The sequence below is a fragment of the Adiantum capillus-veneris genome, unplaced genomic scaffold, assembly GCF_014529385.1.
Source record: "Adiantum capillus-veneris isolate H3 unplaced genomic scaffold, ASM1452938v2 Hic_scaffold_503, whole genome shotgun sequence".
Taxonomy (NCBI): Eukaryota; Viridiplantae; Streptophyta; class Polypodiopsida; order Polypodiales; family Pteridaceae; genus Adiantum; species Adiantum capillus-veneris.
The window spans coordinates 60,534-83,011 of record NW_028221576.1 but is presented as its reverse complement, the minus strand read 5'-3'; the positions used below and the strand labels follow the sequence as shown (position 1 = coordinate 83,011).

Here is a 22,478-nt window from a genome sequence, read left to right as displayed (position 1 = left end):
ATACCTTTGTCAGGTAACTTGCTTTGCAGAAGCTGGTGGTCAACATGTAGAAGGAATGGTTTCTGCCGTTGAACGCTTAGGGATACGTGCTTGCCTTGCTCGTTCTACCATGGACACTGGCGAAGGTTTGCCTGTATCCTGGGACTCTGAGACAACAGATTCTTGTTTAAAGGTGTGTTCTACATTTTGCATGTATCAGTCACAAATAATCACAGGAGAAAAATGTTAATACTCTCAACATCCCTTGTATGCGCTAATGGGTGTTTCACGAAGTTGATGTGCTTGCATCGGGCTGTGGCCTGGGAGATGGCACCAGGCCTTTGTTAGCCTCTAGTGGCCAGGGCCTTCTTTTCCATGGAGCATGGCCTCCGCTAGCAGTATAGGCCACTTTGGCCCACTCCTCCTCCCATTTTTGCACGTAGACATTGTGTATTCTGGTTCTATCTTGGGAGAGTCTGTCTGTGATTGATGTAGCCCGATGGGTGGGTTTTTACAAAAGAACAACGATTGCTTGTGCATGCTCAGGCAAAGAGTAATGAGCATCTTGATAGAGTTGCCCACTTACAAGCATTTTATCCATCTAGAACTCTCCTTTGTAAGTATTCGAGCTATTGCCTGCTGCAGGTTCAAGAGGAGTTATTCAGTAAATTTCATGGTTCAGCTGGAGGCCGCATACATGTGTGGTTTGGCTTGAGACAGATACTCAATGCAACAGATGATTTATTGTTAAAGACAAAGGAACTAGCGGACAAGTGTGGCACAGGAATTCATATGGTAGGCTGCAGCTTGTTTCTAAATGGTAACCATTGTCGTAATTGTGTCTAAAGTGCTACTTCTTTGTCTCGTTTATGCAAAAGAACTGCGCTTTACATTAAAGCCATTACCTTTGCCCAAGCCTATCCTTCTCTACAGGACAAAATGTACACACCCAACTTTGCACACTTCATTTCTAAATCTGATTGAAGGCAATTTTAATTATTTTGAGAAGAAATCAAGATGAAACCCGTGTACCATATAAGAAAAAAATTATTTTACTGTCAGTCATAGATGCAAAACCTGCAAGTTCTCAAAGCTCATTGCACGTATGTGCTAAAACAGGATTAGACAGATAGTATGTGCAGTGTGTTGTCATTTAAATGAAAATAGAGATTATTTTTTAACATATGGTAGGACTCTTTTAGACTTTCCTGACTGAACAATGCATGCCTTGTCCTGCAGCATGTGGCGGAAATCGCTTTTGAGAATAAGCATGTATCAGAGACTAGAAATATTGAGCATGGAACGGTAACATATCTAAGCAAAATTGGGCTCTTAGATAGCAACCTACTTGCAGCGCATTCTGTATGGGTAAACCCTAATGAGGTACCCCTCTTCCCGCTGCTGTTACCTGGGTGGCTTTTGCTCTTTGTTTGTGGTAGGTACATGCAGTCTATACTTATCTTGTTTTCTGCAACATTGTATGCCACAGGTTGATCTCATGGCCAAAGCTTCTGTAAAGGTGTCGCATTGTCCAGCATCAAATTTGAGGATGCTTGGCTTTGCTCCTATTCAGGAAATGCTGACTGCAGGTGTGTGTGTTTCGATAGGGACTGATGGTGCCCCTTCAAACAACAGAATGAGTTTGGGTATGTTCTATCTTAAATTTTTATGTGCAAATGCAGGGAAACACATTTAGTGATATCTTCTTGTGCATGCAAGGCTTTTCTCTTGTTTGGGCCACAAAAGTGGATTCTTTTATTAGTGAATCCCATTTCCATTGGTTGCTTGAATGGCCTGGACTACAAGATAGTACAAATCTGAGATTTATACAACACACGATGCATCCCCTCTTCAAGGCAGCTGATAAGAGTTCATTATGAACCATCCTGGAGTGAGCAGTGCCTTGTACTAATATTGATTATAGATGTTTGTCCACATGACCTTAGAAATTGAATGTTGTGCTGCCAAGCTGCCCTGGCAAAGTCAGGAGATGCAGTCCAACAGCCACAAAGTATGGAGTAGGTCCAACAAAATTGCACTAGATTGTCAATGGACACTCGCTTGTCCGTAAGATACGCCAATGAGCCGGCAAGCATACCAAACCTTGCTTGACATGTCCCATAAGTCTCTGAATGGAGTCCGACTTCTGTTGCAGACAATATCGCCGAATCTCTTTTGGCAAACCACAACAAAACCGCTCAATCTAGTCCTACAAAGTGACCCTCCAAACAAGGACACTGGCAAATAGGTATCCCAAAATCTTTGGCAGTAGTCATCCAAAGTGTCTTTCTTAATCATTCTCAAATGATGCGAAGCCATGATGACATCTTCTTCTTATTCTTCCGTTATCCACGCAGAAGTGAAAATTCTCTTGAATTTTACCCACTTCTCAGGTGCTTCTCTGTGTAACAACAGAGTAGACCACCATGTCTATACACAACGCCAATTGATGCTTGGAAGGCTCATTGCACGCGTAGTATTAACTACTTATGAATATGGAGCCCTCATCTACTACCTCAACAGGGAAAGAGTCTTCCAATGAAGAGAAAGAATCAAGGAAACGGGATGAAAATTCATCAGAGGATTCCGGAGAAGTAAGGGAATCAGATAATAGTGCATCCGAGGGTTCCGACGAAGCAAAGGAATCATCTGATGGTTCATAAAAAAATTCCAATGATTCAGATTGAGGTGCGAGTGGACAAGGGAGGCGAGCTGGGCTACCAACAGGTCACAGGGCACAAGAAAAGAACATAAGGGTAAGCTAGGTTCACAGGATAATTTGGTCAAGGGTACTTTTTGGCCCTCGATGCAAAGTGGATAGAGGAGGAGAACATCACAAATTCTCTTCAGTGTGAGCTATACCTTGAAGCAATTAGCAATGTATATGCCAAAAGTTATCAAACAGGTTGAATTTGGTATGCACAAGAGAGCAGCCACTCCACTACTTTGTCACAGATTGTCTAGATTGAATAATGTCACTAATTTCTTTTTGAGATTTGAGGGATACTGATAGGCTGACAGTATTTTGCGGAATGACTTCATGAAAATATGTGCATTGTATTGGAAATTTCCTTGATTGAACTGAAGACATATGCTCTTTCATGTGTGTATTGTTAGAGACATGTAGAGAGATAAAATATTTGCAACATTTTGTTTGATGAATGGTTTGAACTTAGTGCACCTAGACATCTGTTAGAGATCAGCTAGATCTGGATGTGATGACTAAGTGAATGAGAACTGAATGAGATTCTAGTGCATCAAGATTTCTATTTGGATGAGATGATTGCATACTGTTGTGAGTGCATCAAGAGTTCCGGAAGGGAGGATGAGATGGTTGCATAGTGATCTAAATGCATCAAGAGTTTGGACGGGATGAGATGGCTAGATTGAATGATTGAAACACGGTGTTCAGTGTGAACCAAGTGTGTGATTTTGTGAACTGCATGCTATGTGCATGTACTGTCTTGTAAGAATGGTTATGTGTATGGTTTGCTTGATTGAAATGTGAAAGCAAGGATACGAATCTGATAGTAACAAGATTTAGTAGATCAAGACATCTGTGAAAAGATCAACGGATGTGATTGCTAAATGGTTACAATGATCAAGATTTGTATCCGAGACCCTTGAGAGAAATGTGATTGATCAATGACTGATGTGTTGGTTTTGGTGGAGTTTAGTGCATGGGTACATACATTCAGTGTCTACTAAAGAAAGTCACTGTCCTTTGGCTGCTTTGTAGGCATAATCAAGGGCGATAACAATTCTTTCAAGAGGGGGAAATGTCACACAGTGATGATGTGGCTTGCCATGGCCTAGTGGACAAGAGGAATTGAACCCAGAAGATTGGCCGAGGGTCCTAAGGGGGGTTAGGGATTAAAAATCCTAACCCCTACCAACTTAAAGAACCTATGAGCACCGATCGAGGGGCCTAACCCAAAACTATCAAGAGCTTGACATTGGGGAGGGGACTGATTTTCATAAAACGTGTTGATAGTGTTGACGTGGCAGCTAAATGTTGACGTGGCAGGGCTGTACGGATTTCCAAAAAATGCGCTGGCATATTTTGCCAGTTTTGCCTTTGGAGTAGATGCTTTTGGGTATAAGGGCTCTTGGATTTGATGCTTTTGGGGCTTTGCTTTTGGGCATCCCTTGTACGTTTATAAGTGCCAAGGCCACTCTTCTATAGAGCATCTGGACGCAGAGTTTTGGAGAGAGTTGGATCCTCAGGAGCTATACTTTGCGAAGAGCAATAATAAAGAAATACCGAAAGGAGCGCGAGCCTTTGGGGCTGGTGCGTCTTGGCGTGGAACTCTGTGGTGTCGTGTCAACTCTTCTCTCTCGCTACTCAAGTTCAATTCAATTATTTGCAGTTTTTGTTTGTGTGGTTGATTTCTCGCTTGGAGTGTCCAGCCTGTGACAGAAGAAGCTAAGAAAAAGCAAGAAAAATAGACTTTTACAAAAGTCTAGAAGGCACAAGGAGCCATTTAGCAGTTCAAAGGAGGAGATCTTGTCCTCTTCTGATAGTTCAAGCAATGAGAAAAGGAACAAGAAGACCAAACAGTCCAAGCTGTGAGGTCATGTCACAAATTGTTGAGGTGGCAGTTTTACCTGGACACACACAGATAAATGATGACGTGGTAGAACAGTACGGACCCTCGTGATTCGCGTTGACTGCTGACGTGGCAGAACTGTACGGACGCGCTGACTGCTGACATGGTAGACTGTACGGACGTGCTGATTGTTGATGTGGCAGACCAGTATGGAATTCCGCTTTTTGCGTTGATAGCTGTACAGAATTGTCGTAAACTGTGTTGACTGCTTTTTGCAGTTTCTGGACCAAGCTGCTTTTGGGAATACTTTGCTTTTGATCTTAATTGCTTTTGGGTTCTGCTTCTAGCATCCCTTGTAAGAATAAAAGGACCCTTAGGGGCCTCACTTCTCAGAGCATCTAAACACAGAGTCTAAAAGCGGATGTCCCCTACGGGAGTTGTACTTTGCTCAAAGATTAATACAAAAAGAAATACCGAAAGGGCGCCATTCTTTGGGGCCAATCTCTCTTGGCACGGAACTACGTCGGGCCGTGTCAAATCAATTAAATTGTGAAATGTGTTAAGTGAATCTCTCTCGTGTCGCGACAGAATTTAGACTTAGGGTGTCCAAGTCTGTTACAGTGGTATCAGAGCACGGCCGATTTCTCTTCTACCGGGAAATCCGATCCTTCTTCTCGCGGCACCTATGGATTCCAAAAAGAATCAGACGATTCCGTCTGCCACCTCTGAAGCGGGAGGCAGTACGGGAAATTCAAGCTGATCAACGCAGAATGAGTATGGGCTACCTCGGCCCTCGCACGTCAACAACAGGTTGACGAGTGCGCAAAGCAAATGCTTCAGTTTGCCAAGGATCCCCAGTATGCAAAATTTTTGACCCGGCACCCGATGGATAAATTGCATACTCATTGGCAAAAAGCCATTGAGACACCAATCAAACCGGCAATCAAGAAACCTCCCAGTCCGAGGATGTTCACTGAAGAAGAACTCCATGATGTTGTTCGGACCAGAATCAATCAGCTTCTAGACACGAAGAAGCCATCAAAGAAGCAATTGAAGAAGCGCAACAAGGGGATTGACTACCCCGGTTACTTGGGCCGTCAATCTTCTTTTGCAACTACACGAAAACAGAAGAAGTGTGTGCGTCTCGTAGAAATACCCAGTTCTTCTTCCTCTTCTTCTGACAGTTCTTCTGGCTCTTCCTCTTCCGACTCGAGCGAGGAGGACAGAAAGGGCAAGAAGTGAAGCAAGAAACAAAATTTTGGAAAGAACAAGAAAAGGGCAAAGAAGATCAGATTCCGACCAGTTTCTGATAGTTCTACGGAGGATTCATCCTCCGACAGTTCCAACTCCGACAATCACATGTTTTATGCAAAAAAGAAACACTTTTATAGAGCCAACCAATATGATTTCGTCTATTTAGAGCACTCCAAGATCAAGAGGGCAGCATCATTTTTGAAGGGAAATGCACGAACATGGTGGTCCACTCTACTTCTGAGGAAAGAAGCCCCAACCAAGTGGTTGAAGTTCAAACGGCTCTTTATTTCTTCTTGGTTGACCTAGGAGTATGAACGAGATGTGAGAACCGCTTGGAACTATCTTCGGATGACCAAGGGTGACACTTTGGACGCATATTGTGATGAAAGGTTTTGGATTCTTTTCTACCGACCTCTTTGTTTAAGAAGGTCACTTTCAAATAACAGATTGAGCGGTTTTGCTGCGGACTTTCTACAGAGATCCGAGATTATTGCCTTGGCGCAAAAGTTCGAGTCCATACAACAACTGATGGGATATGCTAAGCGGGGATTCTCGATACATTCCCACTGATGAAGTTTTGACTCAAAGGACCGGACAGACCTCAACAGACGACAATAGAAAGAAGTAGAACTCCCAGAAAAAGAAGGATGCACGATCCCGTTTGACTGCGGAACAAAGAGCCGACTATCTCAAAGAGGGAAGTGTTTTGGTTGCGGGGAACAAGGGCACATCTCCGCAAAGTGCCCCAAAAAGGCACAACGAGGACAAACTGAGAAAGGCTTGAGAATTCTAGAGCAGCGGAAGAACGTGGCAGAAAAGGCAAGATGAAAGCAGGACTGGTACTGGATTGCATTGGAAGCGACCCAAGTCAGATGGATGAAAGTACGGAACTTTGTCGTGCATGGGGCAAAGTAAAAGATCAGGAAGCCCTCATTTTCTTTGATGGAGGAGCCAAGGCCAACTTGATTTTACGTGAATTGGCGGCTCGACTCAAGATTACGCCCGACAGGATGGAGCCATTGGCGGAGGCATAATCAGAGTTATCGGGGAACACCCCCTAGCCCCCGTTCCGGCATTCCAGGGGGCAGTTCCTTTCCCAAACGTTCCGAAACGTCCCGGAACGTCAGACGTTCCGGGTGGCCAGTGCAAACCGGAACGGCCGTTCCGGAACGTTCCGGAACGCCCCTGGAACGGCCAACAGTTACAAACAAATCTGGCAAAAATTGAAAAAATTAAAGTAAATGTTTGGGCTTCTTTTTGGAGTGTGCAAGGCCTCAAGGACTCATAAAATGCAGCCTCCTCCCCCTTTCTCTCCACAAGCTAATCCTCAAGGCTCAAGCTCTCTCCCTCTCACACTCTCAAGATGTCTCCCTCTCAAGGCTCACTCTCTCAAGGCTCAAGGCTCCAAGCCTTCAAGCTCTCTTCCTCTCCCTCCCACTCTCTCAAATCTCTCTCTCTCTCTCTCTCTCTCTCTCTCTCTCATCATCTAGTCATAGCAAGGTTGAATGGTCTTCAAAACAAGTTTTTTGTGAGTATTAGAGTCAAAGCACTCTAATACTCCTTGTATTTAAACACAAGGAGCTAAAAAATGCAATATTTGGGTGTTTTTTATACCTCCCGTTCCGGACCCCTAGCCGTTCCCCCGTTCCGTGGGAATCCCGTCGCCGTTCCCGTTCCGCGTTCCGGGTAACTATGGGCATAATAGCACTCGGACGGGATGTAGCCATTACACTTGTCATTGGCAAACTTTGTTTGCATTGCCAAGGATATTTAGGTCATGAGGACTTTTACATCATGCCTTTGGAAGGGTGTGACGTCCTCCTAGGAATCCCTTGGTACCATAAGAACAACTCGTGGTTGATTATCGGGCCTAAAAAGCGACTTTGACCAATGAGAAGGGCAGGAAAATTGCACTTGATGTAAAATTGAAGGGCGAGTCCGTCCCTATTGTCAGCTTCGGCCATTTCAAAATTAATGAAATCCAGTCTTTTTGTTTACTCGATCTATTTGAAAGAATTGAATGATGAACAATGAAAGAACATGTCTGAATTGGACAAAGAACGACAAGAATTTCTACACACACATGTTGACTAACAACAATCTCCATCTCGTCCTGAGGACCACACTATTGATGTGATCCCTGGAACTACACCACCGAGTCAGCCACCTTACCGTGTTAGCCGAGCCCAGAATGAAGAAATCATGAACCAAGTGAAAGACCTTCTTGAAAAGGGTCTCATCTAGCCTAGTACTTCACCTTACTGTTCTCCGGTTTTACTAGTACTAAAGAAAGAGGGATCTTGGAGAATTTGCATTGACTATAGATCTCTCAATAAAATCACCATCAAGGACATATTCCCGATTCCAAGGATCGATGATGTTCTTGATAAACTTCAGGGATCCTCTTGTTTCAGCAGGATTGATTTGAAAAGCGGATATCATCATATCAGAATCGCTCCGAGAGATGTCTACAAGGCAGCCTTTCGGACAAGCTTTGGTTTAGATGGCTTTTTGGTGATGCCCTTTTGACTTACAAATGTTCCAGCAACTTTCAACCAAATGATGGATAGGATTTTCCGAGAGCATCGATCTTTTGTCGGCACTTTCTTTGATAACATTATAGTTTTCTCCAAGAATGAAGCAGAGCACCGACACCATCTGCTACAGGTCTTTCAGGCATTGTGCGATCATAGATTAGTTATTAATGCCAAAAAGAGCGAGTTTTTCTTGCCGGAGATACATTTCTTGGGACACATCATCTCAGCAGCGGGAGTACAGCTGGACCCCGCCAAAATTGAGACTATCCGCGATGGGCCTGACTTGAAGAATGTTCATGAATTTCGAAGCATTTAAGTTTTTGGGCTTGTGCTCTTACTACCGGCGGTTCATTCGGAAGTTTGCAGATATAGCTTCGCCTTTGCACTTATTGCACTTTCAGAAGAGGAGGCCCTTTCTTGTGGGGACCAACAGTGTGATTGCTTTTCCGACACTTCAGGAAAAATTGACTACAGGACCAGTGTTGGCTTTGCCAGACTTGCATAAAGCCATTCGAAGTTTTTTGTGACGCTTGTGGTTGTAGTCTGGGAGCGGTCTTGATGCAAGAAGGCCATGTGATTGCTTATGGCCCCTCGTCTTGGCTATTTTTGCGATTCGACGCAGAAGCTTCAAGAATATGGTTGACCAGTACGCCACAGATCCGGACTTTACCAATGTTTTTACTCGGATACAGAATGGGGCATTCTCAACTTTCAATATTCATACATCACAACTCTTCCCATCTCATATAAAACACCATCTCATTTGTTTACATCACATATAACCAAAGAGGGTTTTTCTAATTCTAAAATATTCAAAATATAATTTTCAATCTCTCTTCTTTTAGTGTTTCAAATGTATCTTGATGGAGATAGTTCCAAGGTATTCCATACGGGATGGCTACTTAATGAAGAAAATGTTGTTGTGTGTCACACAGCATTTGAGGAAAAAGGTCTTGACAGAGTGCCACTGTCCACCGTTTACAGGTCACAGCGGCATCGATACCACCTTGCAAGGGTTTTTTTTTTTGCCGAGACTCAAGAAGGATGTGGACGACTTTGTTCGTAGTTGTTTAGTATGCCAAAAGGTCAAGTTCGATAGGCATAAGGCACAAGGATTACTACAGCCTTTACCCATTACCATCCGCCCCTGGAAAAGTATTGCAATGGAATTTTCGAAATTGAACATGAATGATTTGTACTCTCTCATGTGACTTGCTTGAGTGTAGGAACTGAAAGACGAAATGACTGCAACATTTCGGTCTTAAAAATCCCTATATTGATTGCAATAAGGATTAGTCAATCCGACATCAATGAGGTCTGGGATGGATCTAGATGCGGTTACTAAATACGTTGCTGGCAGTCATGGTTTGAGATATGGAATGAATTTTCTGTGATTGATTTGTCATGTGATGTCTTGTGATGTTATGTGCAATGATGTGACTGTCGTCTTTGTACGAGTACTAGACGTGTCGTCTCTAGTGCGTCGGTACTTAGAGTCAGTATTTGCTGAAATGGTTTATGGCCTCTGTCTGTTTCGCAGGCGTAATGAATGGCGATTACAATTCTTTCAAGAGGGGGGTATGTCACAAATTGATGATGTGGCAGTTCTATTCGGACACACACACACGGGTAGATGATGACGTGGTAGAACAGTACGGACCCCTGTGGTACGCGTTGACTGCTGATGTGGCAGACTGTACGGAATTCGCTTTGACTACTGACGTGGCAAAACAGTACGGAATTCCGCTTTTTGTGCTGACAGTTACGACTGCGCTGATTGCTTTTTGTAGTTTTTGGACCAAGTTGCTTTTGGGAATACTTTGCTTTTGATTTTAACTGCTTTTGGCATCCCTTCTAAGAATAAAAGGACTCTTAGGGTCCTCACTTCTTAGAGCATTTGGACGCAGAGTCTGAGAGCAAACGTCCCCTACGGGAGTTGTACTTTGCTCAAAGATTAATACAAAAAGAAATACCGAAAGGCTTTGGGGCCAATCTCTCTTGGCATGGAATTACGCCAGGCTGTGTCAAATCAATTAAATTGTGAAGTGTGTTAAGTTAATCTCTCCCGTGTCGTGACAGAAGTTAGACTTGGGGTGTCCAAGTCTGTTACAGGTCAATCAGTCAAGTTTGACACATTTTCAGGCTACCAGGACACCCATCAAGCCCTTGAATTCATACAGCACTTTGATATCGCCTTCTCGAAAGGTCGTTTCTCGGAACGCTCCAAGGTCGAAGGGCGACATCTTACTTAAAAGAAAATGCACAGACATGGTGGTCTACTTTGTTGTTGCACAAAGAATCACCTAAGAAGTGGGTTAAATTCAACAAAGTTTTCACTTCTGCCTGGATAACAAAAGAATATGAAGAAGATGTCATCACGGCTTGGCATCATCTGGAATGAATAAGGAAGACACTTTGGATGACTATTGCCAGAGCTTTTGGGATATCTATTTGCAAGTGTCCTTCTTTGGGAGGATCACTTTGAAGGACCAGATTGAGCGGTTTGCTGTGGTTTACCAAAAGAGAATTGACGGTATTGTTTGCAAATAAGTCTGACTCCATTCAGAGACTCCTGTGACATGCCAAGCAAGGTTTTGGTATGCATGCCATCTCATTGAGCTATCCTAAGAACAACCCAGTGTCCGCCTTAACGGAGCAAGAGTCTTCCAAGGAATAGAAAGAACCAAGGAAACCGGATGTTAGTTTATCAGAAATTCCGAAGAAGCAAGGGAATGAGCTAATGGTTCATCAAAGAAATTCGACGATTCAGGTTGAGGTGCCGGTGGAGAGGGGAGGCCAGCGGGGCTCCAAGAGGTCACAGGGCACAAGGAAAGAAAAAAAAGGTAAGCTAAGTCTACCGGATAATTTGGTCAAGGTCACTTTTTGGCTCTCGATGCAAAGTGGATGGGGGAGGAGAACATCGCAAATTCTCTTCAGTTTTGAGTTGTGTCTTGAAGTTTTTGGATTATTAGTAGTGTCTATGCCAAAAGTTACCTACGCATCAACAGGTTGAATCTGATGCAATGCGGACTGCACAAAAGGGGAGCCACTCTACGCCTTCGTCACAAATTACCGAGATTGAATAAAGTCACTAATTTCTCTTTGAGATTTTAGGGATACTGACATGCTGACAATATTTTGCAGAATGACTTTATGAAAATATTTACATTAAATTGAAAATTTACTTGATTGAACTGATGACATGTGCTCTTTCATGTGTGTATTGTTAGAGACATGTAGAGAAAGATGAAATGTTTGCAGCATTTTGTCTGATGAATGACTTGAACTTAGTGCATCTAGATATCTGTTAGAGATCAACGAGATATGGAAGTGATGGCTAAGTGAATGAGATCTGAATGTGATTCTAGTGTATCAAGATTTTTATCTGGATGAGATGACTGGATACTTTTGTGAGAGCATTAAGAGTTCTTGAAGGATGAGATGATTGCTCAGTGATCTAGGTGCATCAAGAGTTCTGGATGGGGCACCACAAGTTGCAGAATGCTGTTTGCAGAGGATTAGAGTTGTGGGCATATGTGGGAGGACTTGTGTCATTGATCCTAACCCAGCAGATCTTGAGTCAAGACACTAGCGGCTTTGGGCTTGGGAGAGCTGTCTCTGGTACGAGTACAGAGGGACCCAGGAGAGTGGTTCTGGCGGGATCCCTTCACTTCAACCGATCACCCATGGGTTCCTTTCTTCCAGTACACAAGGCGTTTAAGACGACACATTCTGACAGCACATAGAGAGGCTCGCAGAGCTGCAACACTTTAATGGTAGGAGAAGGGTCTCACAACTGAGTTCTTGACTAGTTTTTGGGAGCAGTTGTGGGACAACAGACAACCGAGGAGAGTTACTATGTTCTAGGGGCTAGTAGCGCACAGGACTATAGCAGTTGGGAGTTGGTTGGTACACAACGACTTTTCGGCAGCATGTGTAGCCTGTGCCCATCTATGAAGAGTCAACGACATTGTCTGTGGGACTGCCTGCTTTTAGAACTGATGCTTTTGGGGATCCCTTGTAAGTTTAAGAGTGCCTAGAGGGCCACTCCTTAGAGAGCATATGGAAGGAAAGCCTCTGAGGGAGTTGCGTCCTCGGGAGTTTACCTTTGCAAAGCAATAATAAATAAATACTGAAAGGGGTGCCAGTCTTTGAGGCCAGTGCATCTTGGCTCGGAACTCCGCCGTGCTGAGTTGACTCTCCTTTTTCTCTTCGGTACAATAGTTGGGCATGAGGATGGCTTTCTATAGAGAGCATCTCCTCCAACTAACAGAGGATGGATATGTGATCAGACCGGCCTATATCGACACTCATTTATTTTATGGGATACGATGTGCTATTGGTCAGATGTGCACATCATCGCATCACCTAGAGATTGAGACTTACAGATTTAGGAGAGTACTAGCAGAAGCCAAGATATGACAGTTATGTCATATAGAGCAAGAGATAGAGTTACATCACATTTGTCATTGTCCGGTATACTACGAGATATGAGGCTGCTTTCACCGTTTATTCAGAGAGGGCTTTGGACCATTGGCTAGAGTCATGAGATATCAGGATCAGAGATGACTCGGATTGTTTTTGCTAGAGCTACACAGACACAGGGAGAGTCTCTTGAGGAGACTAGGTAGTGGGAGACATTCAGAGAGGGAGATCATTGACTTCTTTAGAGCAGGGACTCAGCAGCCGGATGAGCGTGCTTCGCAGCAGACTTCAGAGCCCACTTCTACCAGAGGTATATTAGTGGACAAAGCCATTGAGCTCAGGAGAGCTAGACGCCCACGTTTATGGGGGCGACCACGACATCGAGGGAGGCTCCACGAGAGAATCAGGACTATTCTAGCACGACATGGGAGATGCCTAATACGATTATTTACAGAGGCGGACATTGACGAAGCTCTTCAACGACCGATGCAATACTTTCTCCGACAACGCCCGATGCCGGGCATCCTCGGGCATGGATGATGATGATGATGATTTTCAGGCTGACGATTTGAGTCTTTTAGTTTTAGTCTCACTTACTTCATTATATTTTTGTACGCAGACATTGGATTAGATCCACAAGGACTGTATCAGTTTGGTCTCATAGGTCATTTTGGCCTTTTGAAGACGTTTAATATAACATTTCATTTCATTTCATTTCTCCCTCTCTCTAGCCAAGTTCAATTATTTGCAGATTTTGTTCATGTGTTGCCTTTGATTTCTTGCTTGGAGTGTCCAAGCCTGTAACGACGTCGAAAACATTGACAAAAAGGACGGAAGCCCAAGTCTTCAGTGGGATATTTGGGTTGACAACCCACTTTCACAGTGTTTGCAGAGTATGGATCTAAACAAAAACATCGTCGCCCTGTTCACTTTGAGGATGACTCTAGTTCTAGTTCCAGCTCGAGTTCAAATGACAGATCCTCGGATAGTTCTCATGATTGCTCGAATCAAGATGACAAATCCTTGGATAGTTCTGACGATTGGTGGCCAAAACATCAAGTTTCATACCTTTTACGGCCACAACCATCGAGCTTTATCCTTTATCCAACAGTTTGACATTGCCTTTTCAATAGTCGACTTTACAGAAGCTTCCAAGGTTTGTGAAGTGGCTCCCACCTCAAAGGAAATGCACAAACGTGTTGGTTGATGCTTTCACTACACGGAAAAGCGCATTGTAATTGGGTCAAGTTCAAAAGGTGGTCCTCATCTATTTGGTTGACTGTTGAGTATGAAACTGATGTCTTGATGGCATGGAACCACCTTCAGATGAAAGAGCAAGACACTCTGACCACTTATAACAAGAGATTTTGGGATAGTTTCCTACCGGTAGCTTCTTTCTGGAAGGTGTCTTCAAAGGAACAAATGGAAAGATACTGTTGTGGTCTACCTAAAGAAAATTCAACGATATAAAAATCTTTCAATATTCAGCAGCTTATGGATCATGCTCTGAATAGTTTCTCAATGTTGTTAGGATCCTTGGCTTATGCTACCGACGGGCCAATGTCCAAGGCTATAGAGAAAGACTCTTCAAAAGGGAAGAAGAAAGCCAAGAAGCTTGTTCAGAAAAAGAAAGCCACAACCCTTTAGATGTTTGTCGAGCAAAAGGCGGAATACTACAAGGAGGGAAATTGCTTTGGGTGTGGTGAAGTGGGGCATAGTTTAATGAAGTGCTTGCCACATCAGCATCCCGGGATCGGTCCATATAGAATTGCCACATCATCACTTTTGTTTGCGTGTCTGCTCATTGGTGCTCTGGCCATTATGCCACGTTATCTGTCACAAGATGGTCACCACGTGCCAATAGAAAAGAACAGACTGAACATACTTTTAACACTTCAATAACAACTGAACTGAAAGAGAGAGACGACACACGACACGGAGTGGCGGAATTCCACCCCAGAGAGTATTGGCCCCAAACCTTGGCGCCCCTTTCGGTATTTCTTTATATTGCATCAACACAGTACAAGCCGGTACTCTAGACTCTGCACCTTCGCCAAGAAGCATGCCAGAGAATGAGCCCTAGCCTCATATTTAAAGGCCCTTGGCCTGAAAAGCAATTACAGTGAAAAGCCTTCAAAACTCAAAAGCTTCTAGTCCAAAAAGCAATGCCAAAAGCTGCCAGCACAATTTACGGAAATCCGTACAGCCTGCCACGTCATCATGTCAGCGGAATTTTCGAAAAACTGCCACGTCATCAGTTCTGGCGTGTGTCCGGATCCTGCTTTATTTTAATCCTTTATGTCACTTGGAGCCCCATCGGACAGGGTCCCCAGAAGTTAATAGGACTTCTTCTTCTTCTGCTACTTGTTCTTCTTAGGGTTTAGGCCCCTCAGCCGGCATATGTAAGTTGGCTCCATTCTTTAGGGTTTTGCCACGTCAACAGTTTGTTACATTATCCAATTCGTGACAGAATGACACACTAGAAATGCCTATTCTAGGATGATTGAAGGGGTGTTTCGTCTATCTTCATGATTTTCTTCTTCGGATCCTTTGAATACTTGAGAAAGTGATCCAAAAGACTGTCAACTTCAGCTTTCCTTTCATTGTCACTATCGGGGTCATTAGAAGTGTGTCCTACCTTTGTGCTCTTCACCTGCTTCTTTCACTTCCTCTCCTAGAGTGACTTCTTGATTGTACTCTTCCTGATTGGGTTCATTAATTGTCTCCGTATTGCAAATCTGTTGTAGGTTCTGGATTGGATTATCCACAGAAGAAGAATCGATTGGGCTTTGTTACCATCGAGACTGGCTGGCGGTGGATGACAGCACGTACTTGAAATGCAACCCAGCACGTACTTTGTTACTATTAAGACTTGGCACCTCAAAAATAGGTGGTAGATGACAGCACGTACTTGAAACGCAACCCACACAAAAGAACACTTGCAGAGAGAAGGGAGGTGGAGTCCATCCCCGAGATGCATTGGCCACTAACAGTGCAGTATTTCTTCATTATATTGAGAAAGAATAAAGACAGTAAAACTGCCCTCTGTTTGAACTTTGAAGATAGCGATTTCAAAATCTGGATACATCTGGCAAATTGGCAGTGGCCTCACTTTTATAGGTCTTGTTGCTAAAAGCAAGAACTTAAAAGCTATCATGAAAAACATCTTTTCAGTAAAGACGGACGGCTTGTGGATAAAGAAACCCATGTGGAGATTGGAATGTTTTCCATAAAGTATCAATGTAAAAATATTTGCCACATCAGCGTTATCCATACAGTGTTGTAAGGTCTGCAGCCTGTCTGTAGTACAGTTTACTATACTGCTACGTCTGCAATCTGTCGTATAGATCTCCATGTCAGCCCTTAGCCGTCTATTCAGGAGTGCCACATCATCCTTTGTGAGTCTACCAGCCAATGTGAGATTCATTTAATCAGAGAAGCTCATGCTGATGAGGCTGGAGGACATTTTTAAGTAGTAATTAAATCTGCAAGTAGGAGTTTGGTGGCAACAAATGATGGGCAATGTCCAATGATTTGCAAACGTTGCAATATATTTCATAGTTTTGTCGTGCGCCAGCCATATGACAAACACATGCAGTTATGGAAGTGTCGAAAAATTAAGGATCAGATCCCCAAGAATTCCATGCGTGCCATAACTTACCGGACCAAAAAGAACATGCAACATGTGACAATTTTCTGGTTTTTGCAGCTCGAAAACTTGATACTCCTTACTTCAAAAACTTGCACACCACTTTGGCTATTGTTCAACATTAGACATTGATAGTGTTTTGGGCAGCTTGCTGGTAAGTATGTTTGATCATATCATATACGTATCATATGCTCAATATCATACAAGTATGAAATTTTGATAAATTTACCATATGAGTATGAAATTGTTAGTGTATGGGACATCCTACTGCTTCAGAAATGACCCCTTTAACCACTATTCGGCCTCTGAAGGTGTTTATGAAATGAGGGCTGGACTTCATGGGATCATGGGATCCCTTAAAAAGATTAACTCCTAGAAAGAAAAGTATATTGTTGTGGCAACATGTTTTTTTTTCCCGAGAAAAAGATCCTTCTATTAGTTAATGAAACTGCCCATAGGGCTACAACCACCTCTTCGAGAGAGGGCTACAACAACCATGATGGGGAGACTCTCCCAATGAAAAAACAGCATATGTACAATGAGGCTAAATCAAGAAATGGGAGGGGGGAAAAGCCACACGGGTGGACAGTAGTGCCATCTGAGTACACCCTGGACCATGGTGAAAAAAGGCCCAGGCCGTGAAAGTCGAAGGAAGGCCTCTCTGCGCTCCCTCATGCAGTCGGAGCTGCCCTGAAGTCTCTCAAGCTGTCCTCTGAGAGTGTGGATCAGCTCTAACCAAAGATCGCAAACAGTCTCTGCTGGTGGTATAGGGCGAGCCTCAAAGATGCGGAAGGAACGGGCCCGCTAGATGAACTAGAGTGTCAGGCCACTGATGAGCTCCCAACACTCTTCTGTCTCACTGCACCACTCCTATGGAGCAAGCTCTATGGCAGGCTGGAGTGTAGGTCGTCCCCCTTGCATCACTATCATCCTGCTGGTGGAAGATAGCTCAAACTGAAGTGCCGGGCGCGTGAGTGTGGACCAAGCAGCTGCCCTCCAAGTGTACTGTTGAGCCGTGGAGAGAGCAGGCATCAACCGAAGACCACGAAGCCACACCTGCTGTGCCAATGGGCAGTCCCAAAGACAGTGATGCTGACTCTCCACTAGATGGTCACAAGCTACGTATGCAACCGAGAGACCACTATGCACAAACCAGCTCCCAACTGTTGTAGCTCTGTGTGCGACCAGCCACTGAAACAAAGTGACTCGCCTCGGCTGTCTGGAGTCCCACAACCTCTCCCAAAAAGCTGCCAAGAACTCAGCTGTGAGACCCTCCTCCTGCCAATGAGGTGCTGCAGCAGGACGAGCCTCTCTTTGTGCTGCCAGTATGTGACGTCCTAGTCGAACAGTGTACTGAAAGAAAGGGACACCTGGGTGGTCTGCAGAAGAGAAAGGGTCCCTCCAAAGACACTCTCCAGGATCCCACTGTACTCGTGCCAGTGGAGAGCACTCCCAAGCCCACAGTCTCCAATGTCCAGTCTCAAGTGCAGTCTCAAGTGCAGCTGGGTCAGGATCGGTGACACAAGTCCTCCCACAGATGCCCACCACTCCGATCCTCTGAAAACAGCACTCTGCCATCTGCGGGGCCTCTACTGCAACTCGCTGTAAGCGTCCCTCACCCTGTAACTCGAAAAACAGGGAGGGAACAATCTCTGAGCAAGCCTGAACTGAGATGAGAACCTCCTGTCGCGTGAAGGCTCCCATCCATCTGGGCGCTGCTGACTCGAGAGGTGTGAGCCACTCAGCTGGTACTGCCTCTGAGATGTCCTGGCACATGCTCTGCACCCCTCTCATGCCCTGTAACTGAAAGCCCTGCAGCTCCTCTGACAAGCCTGAAAACTGTAACCAGTCACCTAAGGAGCGTGCTGGACCCGCTGCCATGGGACCCCAGGAAACATGAGGCCGACTACCAACCAAGTAGCCTCTTTGAGTGCTAACCATGGGATTCCAAACAAGGGGCTGTCGTAGGCACTCCTCCGTGCAAGTAGCCTGCCGCTGCTCCAAGCCTTGCAGCAAGTGCTCACAAGATCGAAGCAAACCCACAGCGAAGCGGTCCTCCAGTCCCCTGCTCAAACCAACTCTGCGTATCTCTGTGAAGATCCATCTGGTCGAAGGTTGCCAGGGGCCTCTTGCCTGAGGCACCCTAGCACGAAGCCACTGTAGCAAGAACTCCTTCCAGGACTCCTCACCTGGAAGAAGTCCTCGGACGATGAACTTCCCTGGGCTCTGCTCTACTGTGCTGGGTTATGATCCCAAGCCCTCCCTGTGAACAAGGAAGAGTGATGACCTGCCAAGCCACTTTGGTCCGGGCTGTCTGAGTGTCACGCCCTGACCAAAGGAAGTTCTTGATCAGCCTCTCTACGTGGCTGATACAAGAAATCGAGAAGATCCAGCAAGAAGTGATGTACCACATAGTAGCCAATAACACCTGGTTGGCCACTACAACTCTGCCAGCCAAAGAAAGTCGTGCGGAACTCCAATGTAACAGCTTCCTCCTGATAGACAGGAGGAGGGGAGCAATCTGCTGCTCGGGAGACAAGTCCAAACCAACCTGACAACCCAAGTACCGAACTGTAGTCCCTAGGGGAATCCATGTGAAACCCTCACCTGGCATCCAATCGGGTACAGGAGCACTACCAACCGAGAAAGACACTGTCTTTCTCCAGTTGATCAGTGCGCCAAATGCACAACAGAAGGTCGCAAGAGCTTGCTCACAGTTGTGAAGGTTGGCCTCACTGGCCATTCAAGTACAAGGCTGAGTCGTCAACAAACTCAGTGTCCAGTAGCTCATCTCTCCGAATAGGGAGTGCTAGGCCCCGTAGACCAACCTGTTGCGACACCAAAAACTTGCTCATCGCCTCAGCATAGAACAAAAAGAGGAATCGGGCAAGAGAGCAGCCCTGTCTGACCGAACGTGTGAGCATGAAACGATCACCTCTACCTCCTGACAAAAGTACATGACTGTGTGCCCGTCTGTATAAAGCTGACACCCCTTTGATCCAAGCATCTGAGAAGCCCATCCTGCGTAGAGTGCCCTCCAGAAAGTCCCAATCAACTCTGTCGTAGGCCTTCTCAAAATCGAGAAGGAGAATCACCAAATCCTCACCTCGGAGCCGCGCTAGGGCAAAAGCCTCCCAAAAAGTAAAGATGTTGTCAAGGATACTGCGCTCCTTGACAAAACCTGTCTGAGTTGTGGCAACATGTTATGTGAGTAAGTGGGTTAAAGCTCGAGCTTTGCCCAATTAACGCAACAAAATCTGCTGCCTGATTAATACATGAAAATATCATTTGCAGATTTGGCTGGCCATAGGAAATAGTTTTTGATTAAGGCACTAATTTTAGCATAGGAAGTGATTTATGGGACGGGACGTTTAATATCAAAGTACAATACGCGTATTATACCTATAAAAATAAAATATGTCAATTTTTTAAAAGATATGGTACTTTTATAAGGACAAATGAAGTGCGTTCATGCACCTCCTCAATGACTCTTCAATATTTAACCATAGCATACATAAACAAGCACCATGAAGCTCTAAAATACACTTGATCAACTAGCAAAAGACGTTAGAATAGAATACATTTTGAGCATAAAAAAAACGCTAGAATAGAGAATGTCTTGTACGTCTTGAAACGGGACATCCCGTAATCTAAATAAAATACGCGTATTTTAGCTGCTATGAGTGAACCGTTTATTAGTTAAGGTAGAAATTAGTAACAAAATATTGAAAACTATTTTGACATTTGGAAGGAGCCACATTCTTGGGATCTGAATGTACAGACAGCTTCGTAGGCTGCAAACAACATACAAGTCAACACTAGGGTCACTCCATTCTAGATGGCATATGGGACAATAGCTCTTATACCATTAGGATCCCTAGTCTCACAATAGTAGTAGAGTATGATTTGGACTTGATTGGTAATCTCAGAAAGAGACTAGAAGCTTAATCAACACCAGAATAAATAAGCAAGAAGTCAGTCTGGAGCAACAGATTGCTGAGCACTATGGAGGAAACATGGTCAGAAAATCAAGAGAGGAAATTCTAGAAAGGAGATCTGCTGTTACTATATCAGTCAAAGCTGGGACAAAAGACGTCTAGTGTGGACAACAGCATATGGAGTAGATTACCAACGGAATTTTTACGACGGAAAAATCTTACTAGTTTATTGCTCTGGAGTATTTAAGTTACATCTTTTATACTCAATATTATCATATCAAAAGAAGGACACATATAATTAATGTTAATGATTATGATGATATTCAGATTAGAAAAATAAGAATTGATCTAGATGGTGAATGTTGCATGGAAATTCACCTAGAGGCAAGACTATTATGCCAGTTCAGTGGTTGGTGTTGGAGGTAATTGGATGATAACACTGCTAGGGCAGAAAAGGCCAGGATTTTTGGTCAATCCAGTCAAACAATATTCATTATGAAGAGTTGACCAAAGCATGTTTGCCAGGTGGCAGTTTCCAAACTTGTAACAAGAAGTGGGATATTTAAGGAGTTTGTGAACAGAGTTAAGACCATGGTGAGGAAGATGTCGGACAGAGAGCCACACACTGAAAGCGAATTAACACACTTCGAGGCTCTCAAGAGGGGTTGTCACTTTTCTTCACAACTTACTGCCCAACCCTACTTCTATGCTCAACTACAATCATCATCATCTTCTTCCTCAGAACACTATGGTTCTTTATACACATCTATGGCCATCATAGTAGCTGAGTATGTTGCAATGTCAGAGGTTAGCAAAGAAACCATTTGGCTTGCTGGTCTATTGGGAGACTTCTGCATCACAAGAGAGGTTCCAGTTTTGCATTGAGATAGTCGGAGCGCTATGGGTGGCACGGAATCTAGTCTAATGTGAAGATGAGGCACATATGAAAACAATGTAGATCTGAGATGTGCAACTTAAAAAATAAAAATAAAAATCAACATGGGTATAGATAAAAAAACTTCTAGAGACTCTTGACGTGGCCGTGACATGAAATTTGGATTGTGTAGTCATTAATTATAGCCAAAAACGAATTCATTTACCACTTATGTATTTGGAACAAGAGAGTGGATAAACTTATGCCTCATATGATTGAGTGATTCCGGAGAAATGAGCATGAAAAGAAATATCTGTAGTCTTGCCAACTAGCATCAGTTTGGTTTTTATAAAAAAGGAGAAAAACAGATATGTTCTCCTATTGCTTCCAAGAGGACTAGCATACAAAACATCTAGCACCATGTGTTAAGCATGAAAATCCCATCAATGCCAACTTTTAGAACCATTTCTCCCATCAGGCTTGGTGCAGTGTGGACATGCATAATTTTATTTGTTGGACATTACACATGGGGGACTTGGTAAGCTTGGCCCGGGTAAAATCCACTTCCTGATGAAAACCTTATAAACAAACGGCTGCAAAAAAGTGACCGTTACACACAAGGTTTTATGCTAAGCACATTTAAATGCTTTTGATTGATTCTTTAGTTACTGAGAGTTCTTTTTACTCTTGGTGTTCATTTTTTGTGCTCATAATCTCATTGTTTGCAGTGGATGAGATGTATCTTGCCTCCCTTATTCACAAAGGCAAAGTAGCATTTACCAAGGGGGCCACAGATCCAAGTGCTTTACCGGCTGAATGTGTCTTGAAAATGGCCACTACTTATGGAGCTAAAGCTGTTCTTCAAGAGAAAAATATAGGCTCCTTGGAAGTAGGAAAGAAGGTACACGTGGAGCCTGTTCCACTAAAGCTCATGTAGTTTCTGTAGCTAGACTTTATGTCATGCTTTTGGTTTAAAAGTGATGTCTCCTCGACTTGTTTTAAGGATAAATGAGGGTCTTGTTTTAAATGCTCATTTTGATGCTGCAGGCAGATTTGGTGGTCGTAAATCCGAACACATGGACCATGATGCCTATACATGACCCGTAAGTGTTAGTTGCATGCAATCATTTTCTTAGCAGTGTGGGAATTATTCAGCGTCTTTTTGCTAGGGTTTCATCCCTCGTTGCTTCATGGTTCCTGGCATTGTTGTATGGCTTATGGTTTTCTTGGGCTAACCACCCACTACATTGCATATAGGATGTATGGCCAAAC

General features: G+C 43.9%; 1 protein-coding gene across 2 annotated transcripts in view; it reads left to right on the top strand.

The window, feature by feature from the left end:
* Positions 1-18: 18 nt before the first annotated feature.
* LOC147416755 (uncharacterized) overlaps positions 19-22,478 on the top strand; it is a 40,031-nt gene continuing 17,571 nt past the window's right edge. For both annotated transcript variants that reach the window (XM_086508086.1, XM_086508085.1), the window contains exons 1-6: positions 19-172; positions 625-774; positions 1,219-1,362; positions 1,469-1,625; positions 21,935-22,107; positions 22,254-22,309. In XM_086508086.1, coding sequence (XP_086364212.1) covers positions 56-172; positions 625-774; positions 1,219-1,362; positions 1,469-1,625; positions 21,935-22,107; positions 22,254-22,309 — 797 coding nt within the window. In that variant the 5' untranslated portion in view covers positions 19-55. The remainder of the gene's footprint in view (positions 173-624; positions 775-1,218; positions 1,363-1,468; positions 1,626-21,934; positions 22,108-22,253; positions 22,310-22,478) is intronic.